At 54.1% G+C, this 15821-nt stretch overlaps 1 protein-coding gene across 5 annotated transcripts in view; it reads right to left on the bottom strand.

Moving 5' to 3' along the window:
- Positions 1 to 702: 702 nt before the first annotated feature.
- Positions 703 to 15821, bottom strand: part of DAGLA (diacylglycerol lipase alpha) — a 74357-nt gene continuing 59238 nt past the window's right edge. For 3 of the 5 annotated variants that reach the window (XM_072638841.1, XM_072638839.1, XM_072638838.1), the window contains exons 13-20: positions 15478 to 15558; positions 15072 to 15214; positions 13435 to 13503; positions 13030 to 13102; positions 11639 to 11835; positions 11196 to 11325; positions 5125 to 5297; positions 703 to 4801 (exon numbers count right to left, since the gene is read on the bottom strand). In XM_072638841.1, coding sequence (XP_072494942.1) covers positions 3880 to 4801; positions 5125 to 5297; positions 11196 to 11325; positions 11639 to 11835; positions 13030 to 13102; positions 13435 to 13503; positions 15072 to 15214; positions 15478 to 15558 — 1788 coding nt within the window. In that variant the 3' untranslated portion in view covers positions 703 to 3879. The remainder of the gene's footprint in view (positions 4802 to 5124; positions 5298 to 11195; positions 11326 to 11638; positions 11836 to 13029; positions 13103 to 13434; positions 13504 to 15071; positions 15215 to 15477; positions 15559 to 15821) is intronic. The other 2 variants (XM_072638842.1, XM_072638843.1) reach the window with 2 other exon arrangements.

Raw genomic sequence — 15821 nt, 5'->3', positions numbered from 1 at the left:
ACCTTCCACCTACTCTATATGTATACATATGGACCCACTAATTTGTATGTTATCCCCCCCCACTAGAAAATAAGCTCTTTGAGGGGAGGGGATTACTTTTTACTCTCTCTGTGCTTCTTCGTGCTTAACATAGGACCCAGCACATAATAATAACCAGTATTTATAAAGCACTTGAGAGTTTGCAAAGTGCTTTACAAATATCGTATCATTGGAACTCTGGAAAGCAAGCGCTGTCATTACTGTTCAGTCATGTCTGATTCTCTGTGATTCCATTTGCGGTTTTCTTGGCAAAGGCCACTTCCTTTTCCAGCTCGCTTTATAGATGAGGAAACTGAGGCGACTGTGCCACGTGGCTGTCCTCATCTGACAGATAAGGTGCCTGGAGAGAGCTTCAGGGTCTAGCTCAGGGCCAAAGAGCCAATAAGAAGCGTGTGAGGCACTTGGGGTCCAGCACTCGGTCTACCGTCCCAGCCAGCAGTCAGAAAAAAGGCATAAGAAATGCTTGTTGATGGGCAGATGTTGAGAAAGGTCGGTCTGCTGAAATGAGCATCGGATGTAAGCTCCTTGAGGTGGGAATGACTTCATTTTTGTCTGATTTCCAGAACCAAGAACAGTGCCCCACGCTGAATAAAAAGCCATTGATTGGTGTGTGTCCCCTGCCTGTCCCCAGTGCCTGCTGGGAAAAGTCACTCACACCAAGCCTGCTTCTACAACCAATTTATACACAGCTCTATACAATATACAGAAACCTCTATATACAGATAGATTTATAGAATAAGCTATATTAATTTGTTTCTTCTTTTTTACAGCAATATTAGTTTGGATCTTTCATACATTAGGTACAAAAAAGTCAGGTGGGATTGGCACATGGAGTGCATGACTGTCTGTGGGGGCCAGAGGTGGGGCAGAGAGAGAGGGCTGAGGATGGGGAGGGCCTGGTTGCTTCCTTAGTGATTGCATATGGAGGTTCTGTCGGCCCCTGGAGAACGAAGCAGCTCAGGGACACGGAGGGCAGGGCTCTGAGGGTGAACCAGAGTGGGGGCTGTGCCACAGGTGGGGATTAAAGAGTGGAAGTGGGAGGTTGCTGCTCCAGGCTCCCTGTTGGTCCAGGAGAAAAATGGAGTGACTCCTTATACCCGGAGATTCTTTTCTACTAGAGGCTAGAGCCTAGGAGTCTTAGAGGGGTAAACATCTCTTGGGACCATCTGGGAGAGAACCTGTCCCTCTCCAGTGTAGAGGGGCCTTGAGATCATGGATTAGCCAACCTGGCCCTAAAGCACTGTGCCTACAGCCTTCATGGAGGGGGAGGGAGACCTGGGGTTCTGGAGCATCCAGCTAGCTCTGCTTCTGCGGCAGAAGTTTGGCAGGCTGAGGCAGGGTCAGGGGAAGGCAACTCTGTGGAAAGCGTACCTCAAAACAGACACTAAACCCATCCCAGCCCATCCTCACACCCAAGCTTATCACACCCCTCAACTCCCTTCCATGCTGGAGACCAGCCTGTGCCCACAGGGAGCCTACCCCATAGGAGCCTAGAGCAAGATCCCTGAAGTAGGTTAGAGCAAGGGTTCCAGGGGACGGAGGGCAATGCAGATGGAGGACAAGGAGGAGGAGGTGATAGAGGCTAGCTCTCTGGCCTCAGTCCTCTCACTGTGACCCAAGCACGGGACCAATACCCATAAGGCCTCTTCATCCGTGGCCCACACTGTCTGACCACCAGGGTACATCATGGGCATTCCCTTCCTTTCAAAGTGCCCAGGTTGGAATCTCAGAAAAAAACAGGGACTGGGGTAGGTATGGAGCTGGACAAAGGAAAGAAAGGCCCCTCCGGAGGGGTGACCTTCACTCATTGGCTTTCTGATGCCATCCAGGCATCTGAACCAGCCCCAAAGAGAAGCCTCAGGAGAGAGGAGACATGGAGACAACAGAAGTCCTCCCCCAGAGCCTGGGCAGGCTGGTGAGGAGTCTCTCAGGAGCTTCATCCCATGATCCTAGTCTGGCGGGGAGGTGGCACATGAAGGGGCAATAGCAGGAACAAAGCCAAAGTTCCAGGAAATGGGGCAGGGAGAAGGGGGAAGGTTGAGAGCAAAGCAGGGGTGCCACTGTCTGCTTGGACTCTGTGGGAAGACACATGCACACACACGTACAACTGGCCAGGCCATATCTGTGCTCCAATCCAGAGGGCTCTGGCTCCCTCACCCTTTTCCCAGGCTCACCCCAAATTAAGCAAGGAAAATGTTGGCTGTTGAAAACACTTAGATGTTGGGCTTGCTCCCTGGGGGTTGGATAGTGGTGAGGGGAGGCTCAGTCTCTGATGGGCACCTCTGTGGGGATGGCAGCATGTGGGAGGCCACAGAACCCAACCCTTTTGGAGGGTCCTCAGACATCCCTTTCTAAGGCAGCCCAAGCAGGTCTTCATGCCCCCTTCTCCACAGGGCAATATTCCTCAGTCCAACTGCTAATGGGAGCATGGGGCCAGCCATGGGACCAGACAACAGCCTCCCTCTCCAGAGGACTGAGAAGAGAGATGTGTCCGGGGAGCCACAGGGCAAGGAGGAGGTAGCAAAGGGTTTCATTTCAAATACTGGCATCCAAGGTGTCTAGGGAAAAAGGAAGCAGGCAAGGTCCCTCTCTCCAAAAGCGCCCTGAGCTCAGGGAATGCATGCAGGTGGCAGGAAGGCGGGGAGGCCTATGAACACCCCCGCAAGCAGCAACATGCCTGCTTTCTCTCCTCTCTGAAGCAGTACAGCTCACCATGCAGCTGGGATTCAGCTTGGGGTGGGGTGGGGTGTTACAGAGGCTGGAGAAAGGGGGTATGGGGGCCATTGCTGCAGCAGGGAGCAGCTGGCAGCCCTGATGCCAGGGCCATTAAGGCCTACAAGGGAGAGGCACTGGGTCCTTCGACCACCTCCTGACACCCCTGGTCTGCCCCCCACATCCTCACCATCCCCAGGACCCGTGGGGACTCAGGGACCCATCTCCTGCAGAAAGCTCATCTCAAAGCCTAGGGCCAGGATGCTATCTACACTCACAGGGTCTGAGAAGCCTTCAATAGAGACTGGATAAGTGCAACTAAACAGGGGAGGTCCCAGGGCCAGAGAAGTAAGCTTCTGGCTCAGGAGGGCCTCTGAGGAGTGCTGTAGAGGGGCAGGGGAGGTGGGACAGAGGGGAAGGGGTGGCCCTGAAAAAACCCCTAAGGAAGCCCTGGGCTAGACCTGGCACAGCAGAACCATCTTGGGCTGAGCCCGGGCATCTGTAAACATACACAGTTTGTGACTGTTGACTGTGACCCTAGACAGGGACCGAGGGACATGGCTGGGGAGGCAGCTGGAGGCCGGTCTTGCTCAAGTGCCAACAACAGATCTGGGGCTTTGGGGGCCAGGGATGAGATGGCCAATGGCAGCGCCTAACCCTGGCTCCTTCTCCTCCCCAAGGAGAGTAGGAAGAAAGCTGGGGTGGGCTGGTGGGTGTGGGGAGAGGGGCAGGACCCAGGTGAACAGTAGATGATGATTCCTAGAAGCCTTGGAAAGGTTGTTGCTGAAGGGGGAGAGGGGAAGGATGGGAGGCCAAGCGCTGCCCAGTCCCCTCCCGGCTGGCCTTGGTGAACCCTGGACTGCTCACCTCCCTCCCCAGCTCATGGTGGACCCCAGGAGCCTACACTGACTGGGGCTGAGGTAGGGAAATGGACCCTGTGATTCTATTCGCCCTCTCTGCTGGCAGCTCGGCCCCTCCCTCCCCAGCCGCAAGTGCACCCGAGTACTCCAACGGACCCTCGGGGGATGCTTCCCGCCGTTGCCAGCGCGCAGGCAGGGGATGGCGACCCCAGGCCTGGGTCTGCTGCATGCTTCGTGTGGTGGGTCCGAGCTCCCCCCAACCCCAGAACTAGAGGGCCGAGATCATGAGGTCCTCCTGCTTGGAGGGGCTGGCTGCGTGGCCAGCCGGAGAAGTCCGGATCTTGTCTGCAGCCAGACACTCCTGACTGCTCAGGCCAGTGGGGGTCAGGTCCATGAGCTCTCCCGAGGAGCTGAGGGGGAAGGAGGGCGACACCGAGATGCCCGACGAGGGGTCGGTGGAGCCGGCAAAGAGCCGGGGGGGCTTGGGCACCAGGTTCGGCTCGTACTGGGCCCGCAGCAGGATCTCCTGCTCGCTCACCGACTTGGGCAGCGCGCCATAGTCGCCACCGGGACTCTCGGACAGCATCATGCAGTAGAGGTCCTGGAACGAGCTGCTCTTGCTGTCCAGGTTGAAGAGGCTGTCGATGAACTCGGCAAACTCAAGGACCTGGGGACTCGGAGAGTCCCCCAGCCGCCCATTCTGCAGGGTCAGCTCCCCCCTGGCCGGGACAGGGGAAGAGCCACCCTCCTCCCCGCTGGAGCGTCGCTGAGGGCTCTCCCCACCGCTGCCGCCAGCAAGCCCGGCCTCCAGCGGCTGCGTGTCCTGCGAGTGTTTGGACAGGCTGTCGGCGGCCAGCAGTTCTGTCCTTGAGCTGAGGGAAGGGTTCTCCTCGGGGATGGCCGGGTCGATGTAGAAGCAGTGGCCCTCGTCCCTCTCCATGACCGCGTGAAGACTCGGGGAGCCGCGGATGCTGCGGAAACCGGAGGAGCGACGAGAGTCGAAGCTGTAGACGGACTCATTGTCCGACAGGCTCTCCATGGTGGCGAGGGGGGCCCGCCGGGCCTGCAGCTCCACCGACAGGCGCTCCTGGGTGGTGAGCAGCAGCAGCTCCACCGGGTCCTTCCTTGTGGGGGACAAAGCCTTGGTCTCATAGAAACCCTCCAGGCTGATCTCGGACTGGGACTTGCTCCTGCCAAGTTGGGGGTGGAGCGGGGTGGGGGCAGGGAGGGCCAGTTGGTTGAGGCTCCTGGGTGGCAGTGGGCTCTGCCCCTCAGGAGGTAGGAGGAGGGTCATGGCTCAAGAGGGGTGGCAGGAGGAGGACTGCTGCTGACTCCAGGGTCCTGGTCCCACCAGGCAGGGCCCGCGTGGGCATCACAGTATAGGGGAAATGCTCACTGGGCAAACACCTAACGGAGAAGACATCCCTCTACTGACTTAATCCGGGGATGGAAGACCATTGAGAGCCCTGCCCCCAGCAACCCAGCCTTCCTAGGGAGTCACAGTGGCACTTACTTGATGCTGCAGCTCCTCTGGGCAGCTGGTGGAAGCTCCAGGGTATGGGGGCCGCTGGGCAGGGGCTGCTGCTGGAAGACCAGCTCTGGGGTCAGGTCCACCTCTGTGGGACTCACCATGACCTTGGCTGCAGAGAGCAGGGCCGTCTTACCCTTGTTGTAGTTCTCCAGCACCTGGGGGAGAAAGGCCAGGGTCGCTGGTCAAGAAAGGCTCTAGACAGGTCACTGGAAAGTGAACCACAGGCTCATGACCAAGCAGAATCTGTCTATGGGAAGGCCAATTCTACCCCATGCCAGAGCACCTGGAGTCTAGCTAACATGGTTCAGCTATGTGGTGGCACTGCAATGGATATAATACTGGTCCTGAGTTAAAAAACGACCTCAGACACTCAAGTAGCTATGTGACCCTGTGCAAGTCCCTTAATTCTGTTTGCCTCACTTTCCTCCAGTAAAATGAGCTGGAGCATAAAATGGCAACCTCTCCAGTGTTTTTGGGTCGCAAAGATTTGGAAACAACCAAACAATAAAAGACTTAGAGTCAGGAAAGACCTGGGTCCAATCCTGCCCAGGGCATTTAACAGCTGGCTTACTACAGGCAGAACACTTTCTCTTTCTCAGCAAAAACATCAGTGATAATGCCTGTCATATTTGTCTCCCAGGTGGCCAGGGTCAAATGAGATGAAGCCCTCTGCCGACCTCAAAGTCCAACCTAAGTGTCAGTCATGAGTGTTAGCCTCCAAACACCCCAACGAAGCCGCTCTTTCAGCCAAGGTCTTTGACCTCAACGCCTCTACTTGGCTCAGGTCAGGCCCTGCCAGATGGCAAAGGCACAGGCTGAGGGACAAAAAATAGCACATGAGGAAGGCAGGATGGCTTTGGAGTCAGAGAATGGAGATGGAAATCCAGGACCCGCTCATTACACGAGGCACGTCCTTGTACCTCTGTTCCTTCCTCTGTTGAATGAGGGGGTTGGATTAGACTGGAGATTCTTCACATTCTTGGTGTCACAGACCCCTTGGGCAGTCTGAAAAATCCGATGGTCCCCTTCTCAGAATGTGTTTAAGTGCAGTATTACAAAGGAAACCAGTTAAACAAAGTTATCAAAACATTTAAAAAGTTGTCATTAAAGATTTATTAAGCTTATATGCCAAGAGAAAAGCTCTCCAGCTTAAGAACCCCCAGACTAAACTCCCATGGTCAGCCTACCACAGTGTAGACAGCACTGGGTTTTAACCTCATATCTGTGAACATTTTTGAAAAAATATTTTGAGAACTGTATTTCAATATGATCGGTTTCCTTTGTAACCCAATCTTTTGTTCTGTGCATTTAAAGTCAGTATTTTGAGAAGGGGTCCATAAGCATCATCAGACTGTCAAAGGGGGCTAGGACTTACAAAATGTTAAGAAGCCCAAGTATATTCATCACCTGCTGGCCCCCAGGACAAGATATTTGTCAGTCACAATCAACTCCCTAACATGACTCAAGTTCTAGAGGAGCTGGGATCTGCATCAATGGAAGATACCTTTACACCCGAGAAATAGATTCTTGAAGCATTGCCCTTGGCGATAGTGGTAGTGCTTCTTCATCATGATCTTCAAGAAAGAGATGCCATAATCTGTCAAAGTCATTTCAGTGGGGGTCTCAAGTTGCAGTCCCAACACTACTTTGTGGTGGGATGTTGGACAAGTCATTTCCCTTCCCTGGTTCTCCTTATCTGTAGAATGAGGGTATTTGGCTAGATCGTGGGGAGGGAACTTGCAGTCTCAAGGCCACCTGTGGCCCTCTAGATCCTCAAGTGCTGTCCTTTGACTGAATTCAAACTTTTCATCAAAGGGTGACACCTGAGGACCTAGACTGGACTAGGAGATCGCTAAAGTCCCTTCCAGTCATAGCTACAACTATCAATTTTCATGTCTAAGGAAAGATGTACAAAACAAATGAGTCCTCAAAAACTTCTAAAGAGAAATTTAGTGTGTGTGTGGGGGAGAATCTAGGGCCCTGTGAGGTTATCACCAGAGAGGCTGATACGGAGGGTGGTGAGCAAATCTGAGCTTGGTTATGGAGCTAATATCGGTGATGGCTACGATGCGAGCCGTCAGTAGCTTTCCATTTTAGCACTATTCTTGGTAACATCTCCCATCTATGCACCTTTGAACAGGCTGAGTCTCCTACCTGAAATACCCTTCCTCTTCACCTCCATTTTGTGGAGCTGCCTCTACTCCCCCTAGGAGTTAGTACTGTATGCCCTGAAATGATCTGCATTATGTATTTATTTCTCAGGGTATATGTCACACACATAAGCATCTTAAAGACAAGGAACTCTTGTTTTTGTGTCTTGTTAAGTACCCATCAATTAACCAATTTGTTATTCCTTAATCACCTACCTCCTCTGTATCAGGCACCGGGCTAGATGTCAGGGATACAAAGACAAGCAGGCAGCAGTCCCTGCTATTTGGGGATGACAACATGGACATATACAAGTCTTTCTTCTCTTTTCCTTTCCCTTCCTTCCTCACTCTGCCCCCTCTCTTTGCCTTATCTCACTTGTGACTTCCTTGGCATATGGAGTTCCCAAATGAAGAAACTCCCTCTGCCAATGAAATTTAGGGCTTCAGAGAATTTCTTGGGGCACTCAGAAGTGAAGTCACTTGCCCAAGTTGGCATGGTCTACTAGTAGATGGAGCGGCCCTGGGGAGAGCTGGCACAAGGGGGTGTAGATAGTGTTGTGGAGGAGGCTGGTCTGATGGGACCATCCAAGGTAAGGAGTCATGAGACAACATACAGGTCAGAGGCAGGAGGGGAAGACCACCTTTACAAGCCAAACGGGAAAATCTGTATTTTATCCTGGAGGCAACAAGCAGCTAATAGAATGTATTGGGTAAGGAAATGAAATGATCACACCTGAACTGAAGAAACATCAACACGGCTGTGGAGAGGAGGAAGAAGGGAAGAATGAGCTTTGAGAGACCAAGGAGGAGGACGAGGGTCTGAGCTATAGTGGAGAACAAGTGGAGAAAAGGGTTAGAGAATGAAACCAATATGAAAGATACTGAACAGGCAGAAAGCAATGTATTTGGAAGTGACTGGATGCCTAGGGTGAGAGGGAGTAAAGAATTGAGGTTGCAAGACAGGGAGGATGGTGCAGCCTTGCACAGTCCTGTTGAGTCTGGAAGAGGGGAGGGGAGGGCAAGGCAGGATGGTGCTGCCCTGCACAGTCCTGGGGAGTCTGGAATAGTGGAGGGGAGGGCGAGGCAGGATGGTGCTGCCCTGCACAGTCCTGGGGAGTCTGGAACAGTGGAGGGGAGGGCGAGGCAGGATGGTGCTGCCCTGCACAGTCCTGGGGAGTCTGGAACAGTGGAGGGGAGGGCGAGGCAGGATGGTGCTGCCCTGCACAGTCCTGGGGAGTCTGGAAGAGGGGAGGGAGGGCAAGGCATCCGAGGCAACGGCCCCCAGTGCTCTCAAGGGGAAGGGGCTGCAGGTTTGGTTTGTCAGCCTGTGTGCTTCTGAGAAATGGACTGGACTGCTGAGGGGACTCCTCCCAAGAAGGTGATGGCCATGGCGAGGGCAGCGGCAACAGGAATGATGATGATGATTGTGATGAAGATGATGATGTGATTGTAACAATAATGATGGCAATTATGGTGAAAATGACAAGGGTGATGATGATGAGGATAATGACAACAGCGGGAGGGGTGATGGTTATTACAGTAACGATGGTCAGAATGGGGAAGACGACAATGATGCTAGCTAACGACAGTTGGAGCGATGGCGATAACAGTGATACAGTTACAGTGACTGATAACGACAAGAACGCTGGTCATTGTGCTCATGACTGCGATGATGACCACGACGACAATGACGCTCATGGTAGTAACGATGGTGGGGGCCGATGACCCGATGACAACAGCCCCAGGACCGCCCAGTGCCGCACCACGAGGTCCTATCCCTGGAGCCGGGCAGCCACCACGGAGCTGTTCTAGTCCTGCCCGGCTCTCCGTGACCCATCTGGAAGGGATCTGCCACTTCCTTCTCCAGCTCATTTTATAGAAGGAGCAGCTAGGTGGTGCAGTGGATAGAGCACCAGTGCAGGAGTCAGGAGGACCTGAGTTCAAATTTCACCTCAGACACTTGACACTTACTAGCTGTGTGACTTTGAGCAAGTCACTTAACCCCAGTTGCCTCATTCTGGGTCATCTCCAGTCATCCTGATGAATATCTGGTCCCTGGATTCAGATGGCTCTGGAGGAGAAGTGAGGCTGGTGACCTGCACAGCCCTCCCTCACTCAAAGCAAAGTCAAGTGCAAGTCATGTCATCATTTCTCTGATGGCATAGTCTTCTTTGGCAAGAAGGACAAACACATTTTACAGAAGAGGAAACTGAGGCAAACAGGGTGAAGCGACTTGCCCAAGGTCACTCAGCAAGTTGCTGTCCAAGGCTGGATCTGAACTCAGGGAGAGGAGTCTTCCTGATTGCAGGCCCTGCCTCTATCCTCCTTTTGTAGATGAAAAGACTGAGAAGCAGGGGTTCAGGGACTTGCCTAAGGTTACACTTGGAACAGGTGGAGGTCTTTCCAGAGTCCTGCCCGGCTACCAAGAAGTGCTGGGGTCAAATCCAAGCCACTTTCCCAAGACCCTAGGGGGGAGTTCCCCACCCCTAGCCTGGGGCACCTGCCCTCTCACTTCAAGGACTCCCAGTTGTCTGGGCCTGATTTTCCCCCTTCTCTCCTTCCCCAAAGGAGGCTTGGGAGCAGGAAGAGGAAAGAGGGCCAACCCTCCTGTGCTGCTGCTTGTGGGCCACACTGGTACAAAGGCGTTGATGTAAGTAAGAATTACATTTGAGAGAAGTTGTCTGAAGCCCAGAGAGGTCCAGGGCCTCCCCCACAGGGCCAAGGCTGGGCCACGAGCCTCCCCTCTGGGGGGCTGGGCCCCTTGGGCTCTTCCCTCAATCCTCCTCTTGCTTGTTCAGGCCTCACTTCTGCCCCGTATAATGAGTCAAGTCTCCTGTGACCTTTCTGAGGCCTTGGAAGGGAGTGGATATGTAGGTGCTGAGAATCCTTTGGGACAAACAGCTCAGAAATTCTCCAGCATTTGCAGGACACAGAGGAAATTAAAATTAAGAATAGCAGCAGCTCCCTAATAGATCAGTGGCCAAAGTCACTCTTCAAAAGAAATATCAGCTATCCACAGTCGTGTGAAAGAATGCATCAAATCATTAATAATTCAATTAAAAAGGCTGTGAGATTCCACAAAGGTGATAGAAGAGGGAAATGGAAATTGTGGGAAGGCCCCTGGGGCGCTGGGTTGGGAGCCATGATGCCGCCCCCCTTCTAAGCCTGCCCTTCTAGTTGGGACCAGACAAGAAGTCACCAAACTGCATGCACCTGTGGGCTCTGAGATACTGCGAGGACCCCACACCTGAGGAGGGTGAGGGCTGAAGAGAAAGTGGATTTACAGGAACCCGTTTTGTGGTAGCAAAGAGATGGGAGCAGAGAAAGTGCCCACAGGATCAAGAAGCAGGGCAGCTCCCTCTGGTCCGGGTGGGCACAAGGATAGACCAGCCCATAGTAACAGGCTAAGAGCTGAGGTTAGACCTTCCATTAGGAAGGGCCTGTCGCTTACTGTGCTGTGAGGAAAGATAAATAAGAGGAATTCAAAGGGAAAACCCAGGGGCCCTGAGTAAAGTACTCAAAGCCAGGACGGGAGGGGAGATCCATGGGTCTGAGGAGGGCAGGGGTCTTGGGGGAGGGAAGGGGAGGAGAAAGGTCAGTCCTGGCCTGCTCCTTCATTGGTTTTGCTTCACTTACAGCACAAGGAAAGGTTCTATGAGGGACAGGGAAGTCATTAACAAATGACAACAAGGTGGAAAAGGAGAGAGGGAGAAAGACAAAACATCAATAGAACATCCTTTAAACAGAAATTCTTCCTGCCTCAGATCACTGGGGTCCCAGGAAGGAGGCTGCCTGGAAGGGCTAAGTGGTAGAGCCTTCGGATTCCCGCGTGAGCTTGTGGCCTTGCTCTGGGCAGCAGCTCCTGCCGGCTTCTCTAGAGTGGGGGGCCAGGATCCCCCTTACCTTGTTAAGTCCCTCCATGACCACATAAGGCAGGTGCTCATGGAGCATGGCTGGAGAGATGATCACTTCATTGAAGGCTTTGTTGTCTCCCCAAATAGCAAAATATGTGGGCTCTTCCTGCTCACAGCAGCTGGGACAGACATACAGACATTGACAGGGAAGGGAAGACACAGGGATCAAAGACATGACCCGACTCTGCCCCCTTTCCCCTCCCCTCCTCTTGCTCTGTCCTGTATGGGCCCTGAAGGTTCAAAGCATTCCCAGGCTCAGTATCCCCAAGCCGTGACTAGAACTGAGAACCCCCAGAATCAGCTAGGATCATAGCCAGGTTCCAGTAACCCTGGGTGTGGCCGCCACACTCAGGAGCAGATGGGCCCTGGCTGCTGCAGCCAGTGCCCCTGGGGCTGCCCTTCCTTGGCCACGTGATGCCCCATGGTACCTACCAGCAGTGCTCGGCTGGGTGGTTGTGCACCACATGGATAATGCGGCCCGGGGGGTACAGGGGCGTGCTGGCTGACAGAGCAATGGTCAGGTCGCTGGGGTGGGTCCACAGGCGGTTGCTGGCCATGGTGGTCACTTCGGCCTCCTCTGGCAGCTCCGACTTGGGGATGCACTTGGTTGCCCCAATAATGATGCGCCACTAGGTTTGGGAAGAGAAAACTGAACAGTGGCCCCAAAGGGGCATGGGCACCAGGTCCCCAAAGGAAGAGGCGGGGGTAAGGTGTGGTGGTGAAGGGAAATCAAGGCAGGGCTGAGTAGTGGGTAAGCAGGAGAGCTTAAGGGATGGTGGGAAACCTCTCCCATAGCAGCTAACACTGCTGCCTCTGGCCACACTTAGCAAGGTGAGAACTAGAGGCTGCCCTTGCCAAGGCTCTCCCAGGGCTGACTGGTTCAGTCATTCAATCATTTCAGAAGCCTTTATGAAGCACCTACTATGTGCCAGGCTTTGGGGAGACAGAGATGAAGTGGGGGAGGAGGTTTGCTTTGGCTTCAGCAGCCTCCCAGGTCCCAGTTGGAGACTACCTTCTCTTGTAGCCCTGGGGATGGGCTGCTGACCTCCCCCTGCCCCAGGAGGTCGACTCCCCCAAGGCCGGGTACCGCTCAGCCCCGAGCCACAGTGGAGAAAACAGATGCTGGTCACCTGAGACTTTTCTGTCCTGCCTGAAGGACTCCAAAGCGCTTTCCCTATAATGAGTCTATGGGCTAAATTGTACAGATCTCATGGTGCAGATGGAAAGGCTGAGGCTTGGAGAGGTTAACTTACCTACCCCAGGCCACACAGTTCGTGAAGAGTCAGAGGCAGGATCTGAACCTGGGTTCCTTACTCCAGCAATGCTTGGAAAGGGGTTCAGTCTAACCATCCCTCCAATCTCCCTAAGGAGGGGGCCTCCAGCCTCCACTAAAGGCCCTCTCATCAGCCCCTGCCTGTCCTCCTGATCCCAGGCCTTGGTCTGCCTCTCCGGGACTCCCCTCAGCCCCCACCAGGACTCCTAGGACCAAAGAGGACAAGTCTAGAGCTGTCAGTGACCTTGAGCTAAACCCGCTGCCCCCAGATCTCCTCTTCTTGGGGCTAAATGTCACTAGCCCCTTTAGCTGAGCCTCCCACGACATGGTCCCCCTTCTCCAGAGGGCAAGAATCCAAAGCCTCAGCTTCTTTATCCATAAAATGGAATATTTGCTCTATTTTCCTCACAAGGTAGATGTGAGGAAAGTATCTGGTGACCCCTGGATTTCCTCCTTGCCTCCCAACATAACCCTTGGGGACCTGGAGGACACAGGCCCCAGCCCTGGCACAGCTGTGAGAGACATGGCCTTCCTGGGGGCACCTGCTCACTTTGGGCTTGGTGCTGCGCTGCAAGACATCCAGTAGCTGCCTTCGGAACCCTTCGAGCTGTGACAGGCCAATCCTGGTGGGGAAAAAAGGAGGCTGAGCTCAGTCCTGGGTGGCTGACTGGGTCCCAGGGTCGGGGGCAGAGAGGGGCAGAGCAGGGAGTGGGGAGGGAACTCAAAGGGAGCTGGTCTGAGGTCAGGACCAGCAGGATGAGGGTCAGTGCACAGGACGGGGTGAGATGGTGACCCCCTCAGAAGGCCTGGGCCTGCACTAGTGCCCAGAGAACATCTCAGAGGGCAACGGGAAAGGAGATGATAGGGAGAGGCCAAGGGCACTGCGCACTGAGCAGAGGGCAGGGGGAAAGTGAGAGACATGGGGACATGCAGGGGCCTGGGAGGCCAGACTTGCCTGGGAACCAGGTCTTTGCCCAGGACCACTGCAGTCACAAACTCCTTGGAGTACTCCATGGCATCCTCACTGTGAAGGAACCCACCACCCAGTCAAGGCTGAGAACCTCCGGTCTTCCCAAGTACTTCAGCCATCTGGTGCCCTTTGCCAGGTCACCCCCAGTCCTTTTCATCCTTCCCATATCCTCCGCGGCCAACCTAGACTCCCCACCCTCAGATGTGGCCCTCCTCCTGCTGCGCCATCCATGCCCAGACCCTGCCTCTGTGGCCCCTTCAGGCCCCGGGGTTGGGCTGTTCTTGAGTCATACAGCATTCTACTTGCATCTCTCTAACATCCTCACAGAATGCATCTTTTCTTTTCCTGGACTTTTGATTGTACACGTAGGGAACTTATGGCATGGAAACTCCCTTTGCCCAAGGCAATGGGCAATTCATCTCTAGCCTAGTTTCATACATCGCCTGGAACACTGGGAAGTGAAGTGATTTCTCCCAGTCCCACAGAGAGAGTGGGTGTCGGAGGGAGGATTCAAACCCATGGCCTACAACTCTAAGACAGGCCTTGAACCTGCTAAGTTATGCTGCTTCATAGGAATATAGGATAAGAGGCAGCTAGGGGATGCCATGGTGCACAGAAGACCCAAGTTCAAATGCAGCTTGACATTTATTAGCTATGTGACCCTGGGCAAGTCACTGGACCCTGTCTGCCTCAGTGACCTCATCCATAAAAGGAGCTGGAGAAGGAGATGCCAAAAAACTCTAGTTTCTCTGCCAAGAAAACCCCAAATAGGGTCATGGAGAATTGGGTACAAGTAAAACGGTTGAACAATAACAAAAAGCATTATGCTATATGTGCGTGTGTGTGTGTTCACACATCCATATGTGTGTCTGTGTGTACAGACACACACAGACACAGACACACACAGACACACACAGACACACACACACACACAGACACACACACACACACACACACACACACACACACCCCCATGTAAGGTTCTCGAGGATAGAAGTCATGTCTTTTCCAGACTCTTTTTTTCATCCAGGCCTGGCTCAGTGCTTTGAGTACAGAGGCTTGTGTGCCAAAGGTTTTACAAAGGTGTGAGCACTGTCTCCATGTTCCAGATGAGGACGCTGAGGCAGGCAGTACTAAGGGACTTGCCAGGGGCCACAAAGCCAGTGGGTGTGTCAGGTCTTCCTGACTCTGGGCCCAGCAGTCGTTCTCTCTTCTGCACACCTACCTGCCTAACCCCTGAACAGTGGGCTGGACTCAAGGACAGTGGTCCAAAGTGGGTCAGAGGTTGCTGCTTGGGAAAAGGACAGGGCTCCAGAAGCCGAGCTTCCTTCTGGCCTCTGGCCAGGCTAAGCCTTCTCCGTCGCCCTGTTCCCCACCTGCCACCCCTGGGGCTCAGGAGGCAGGTGACTCTCCAGGTTTCTGCACATCCCCATTCCCAGGCCAGCCACTGTCTCCCTCAGGCTCATGGGAGTAGAGATCCAGCCCAGGAGCTCAGGTCCCTCTATGGACCTTCTAAGCATCAGCAATGCCTCCTACCTCCCTTTGCCAGGCCTGGACTCCCAAAGGTGTGCCCCAGACCTCCCCACCAGGCCCCAAGATCATGAAGGCCACCTCATTCCTACCTCAGCAAGCCCCCTGGGGGGGAGTAGGCAAAGCACTTGAGAGTTGGGTACTGAGGGCGCAGGAGGAAGGAGAGAATGGCAGCAGTGCCCGCCCCCAGAGAGTGGCCCACCACAATCAGGCCATAGTGCTTGGTTCCTCTGCCCTGGGGGAGAGAGTTGAGTTCAAACACCTTTGGCCCCTCCTCCACTAAGCCTGCTCCCTTCAGGGGCTGGGGGGATGGATGTGACACCCACAGGAAGCTCTCCCTCAAACCACCAAGGGATGAGGCCTGGAGGAGTGGTTGGCAGGGGAGCACCCTTAGGGCCCAGGAGATTTGGGAGGTTTGGGATGCCCTGGTGGAGGGAGGAGCTGGTAGCCCTTTCCAATGGCCTTGCTCCTGGACTGGCTCAGATGGAAAGGACTCACCAGATCCCGCCCAAAGGCTTGCGAGAGGACCATCTCTTGCTCCAGTTTCTTCTTGATGTATTCAGCAGAGAGGACCATTCCCTAGGAAGAGGGAGGCATGGGCAAAGAAGCCCCTCCTTTTGATACCCATATTCCTCTGGGGCCCAGAGAAGGGCAACAGGATGGGGAGAGACATAGGCAAAGGTCACCAGAAGAAGAGGGTGGGCACTGTACTGATCCTAAGATCAGTGGGTAACACCAGCAAACCTTATCTGCTGACAGACAAGGAGTTACTAAGGAGGGGGCCTCAGACAGTGACTATTGATCTCGGTAGAGTCCCCATCCCTCAGGGTGATCCTCCAGCA

Source organism: Notamacropus eugenii, chromosome 2 (assembly GCF_028372415.1).
Source record: "Notamacropus eugenii isolate mMacEug1 chromosome 2, mMacEug1.pri_v2, whole genome shotgun sequence".
Lineage (NCBI taxonomy): Eukaryota > Metazoa > Chordata > Mammalia > Diprotodontia > Macropodidae > Notamacropus > Notamacropus eugenii.
Note: the sequence above shows the minus strand (reverse complement) of the source record. Positions and strands in the feature narration are given on the sequence as shown.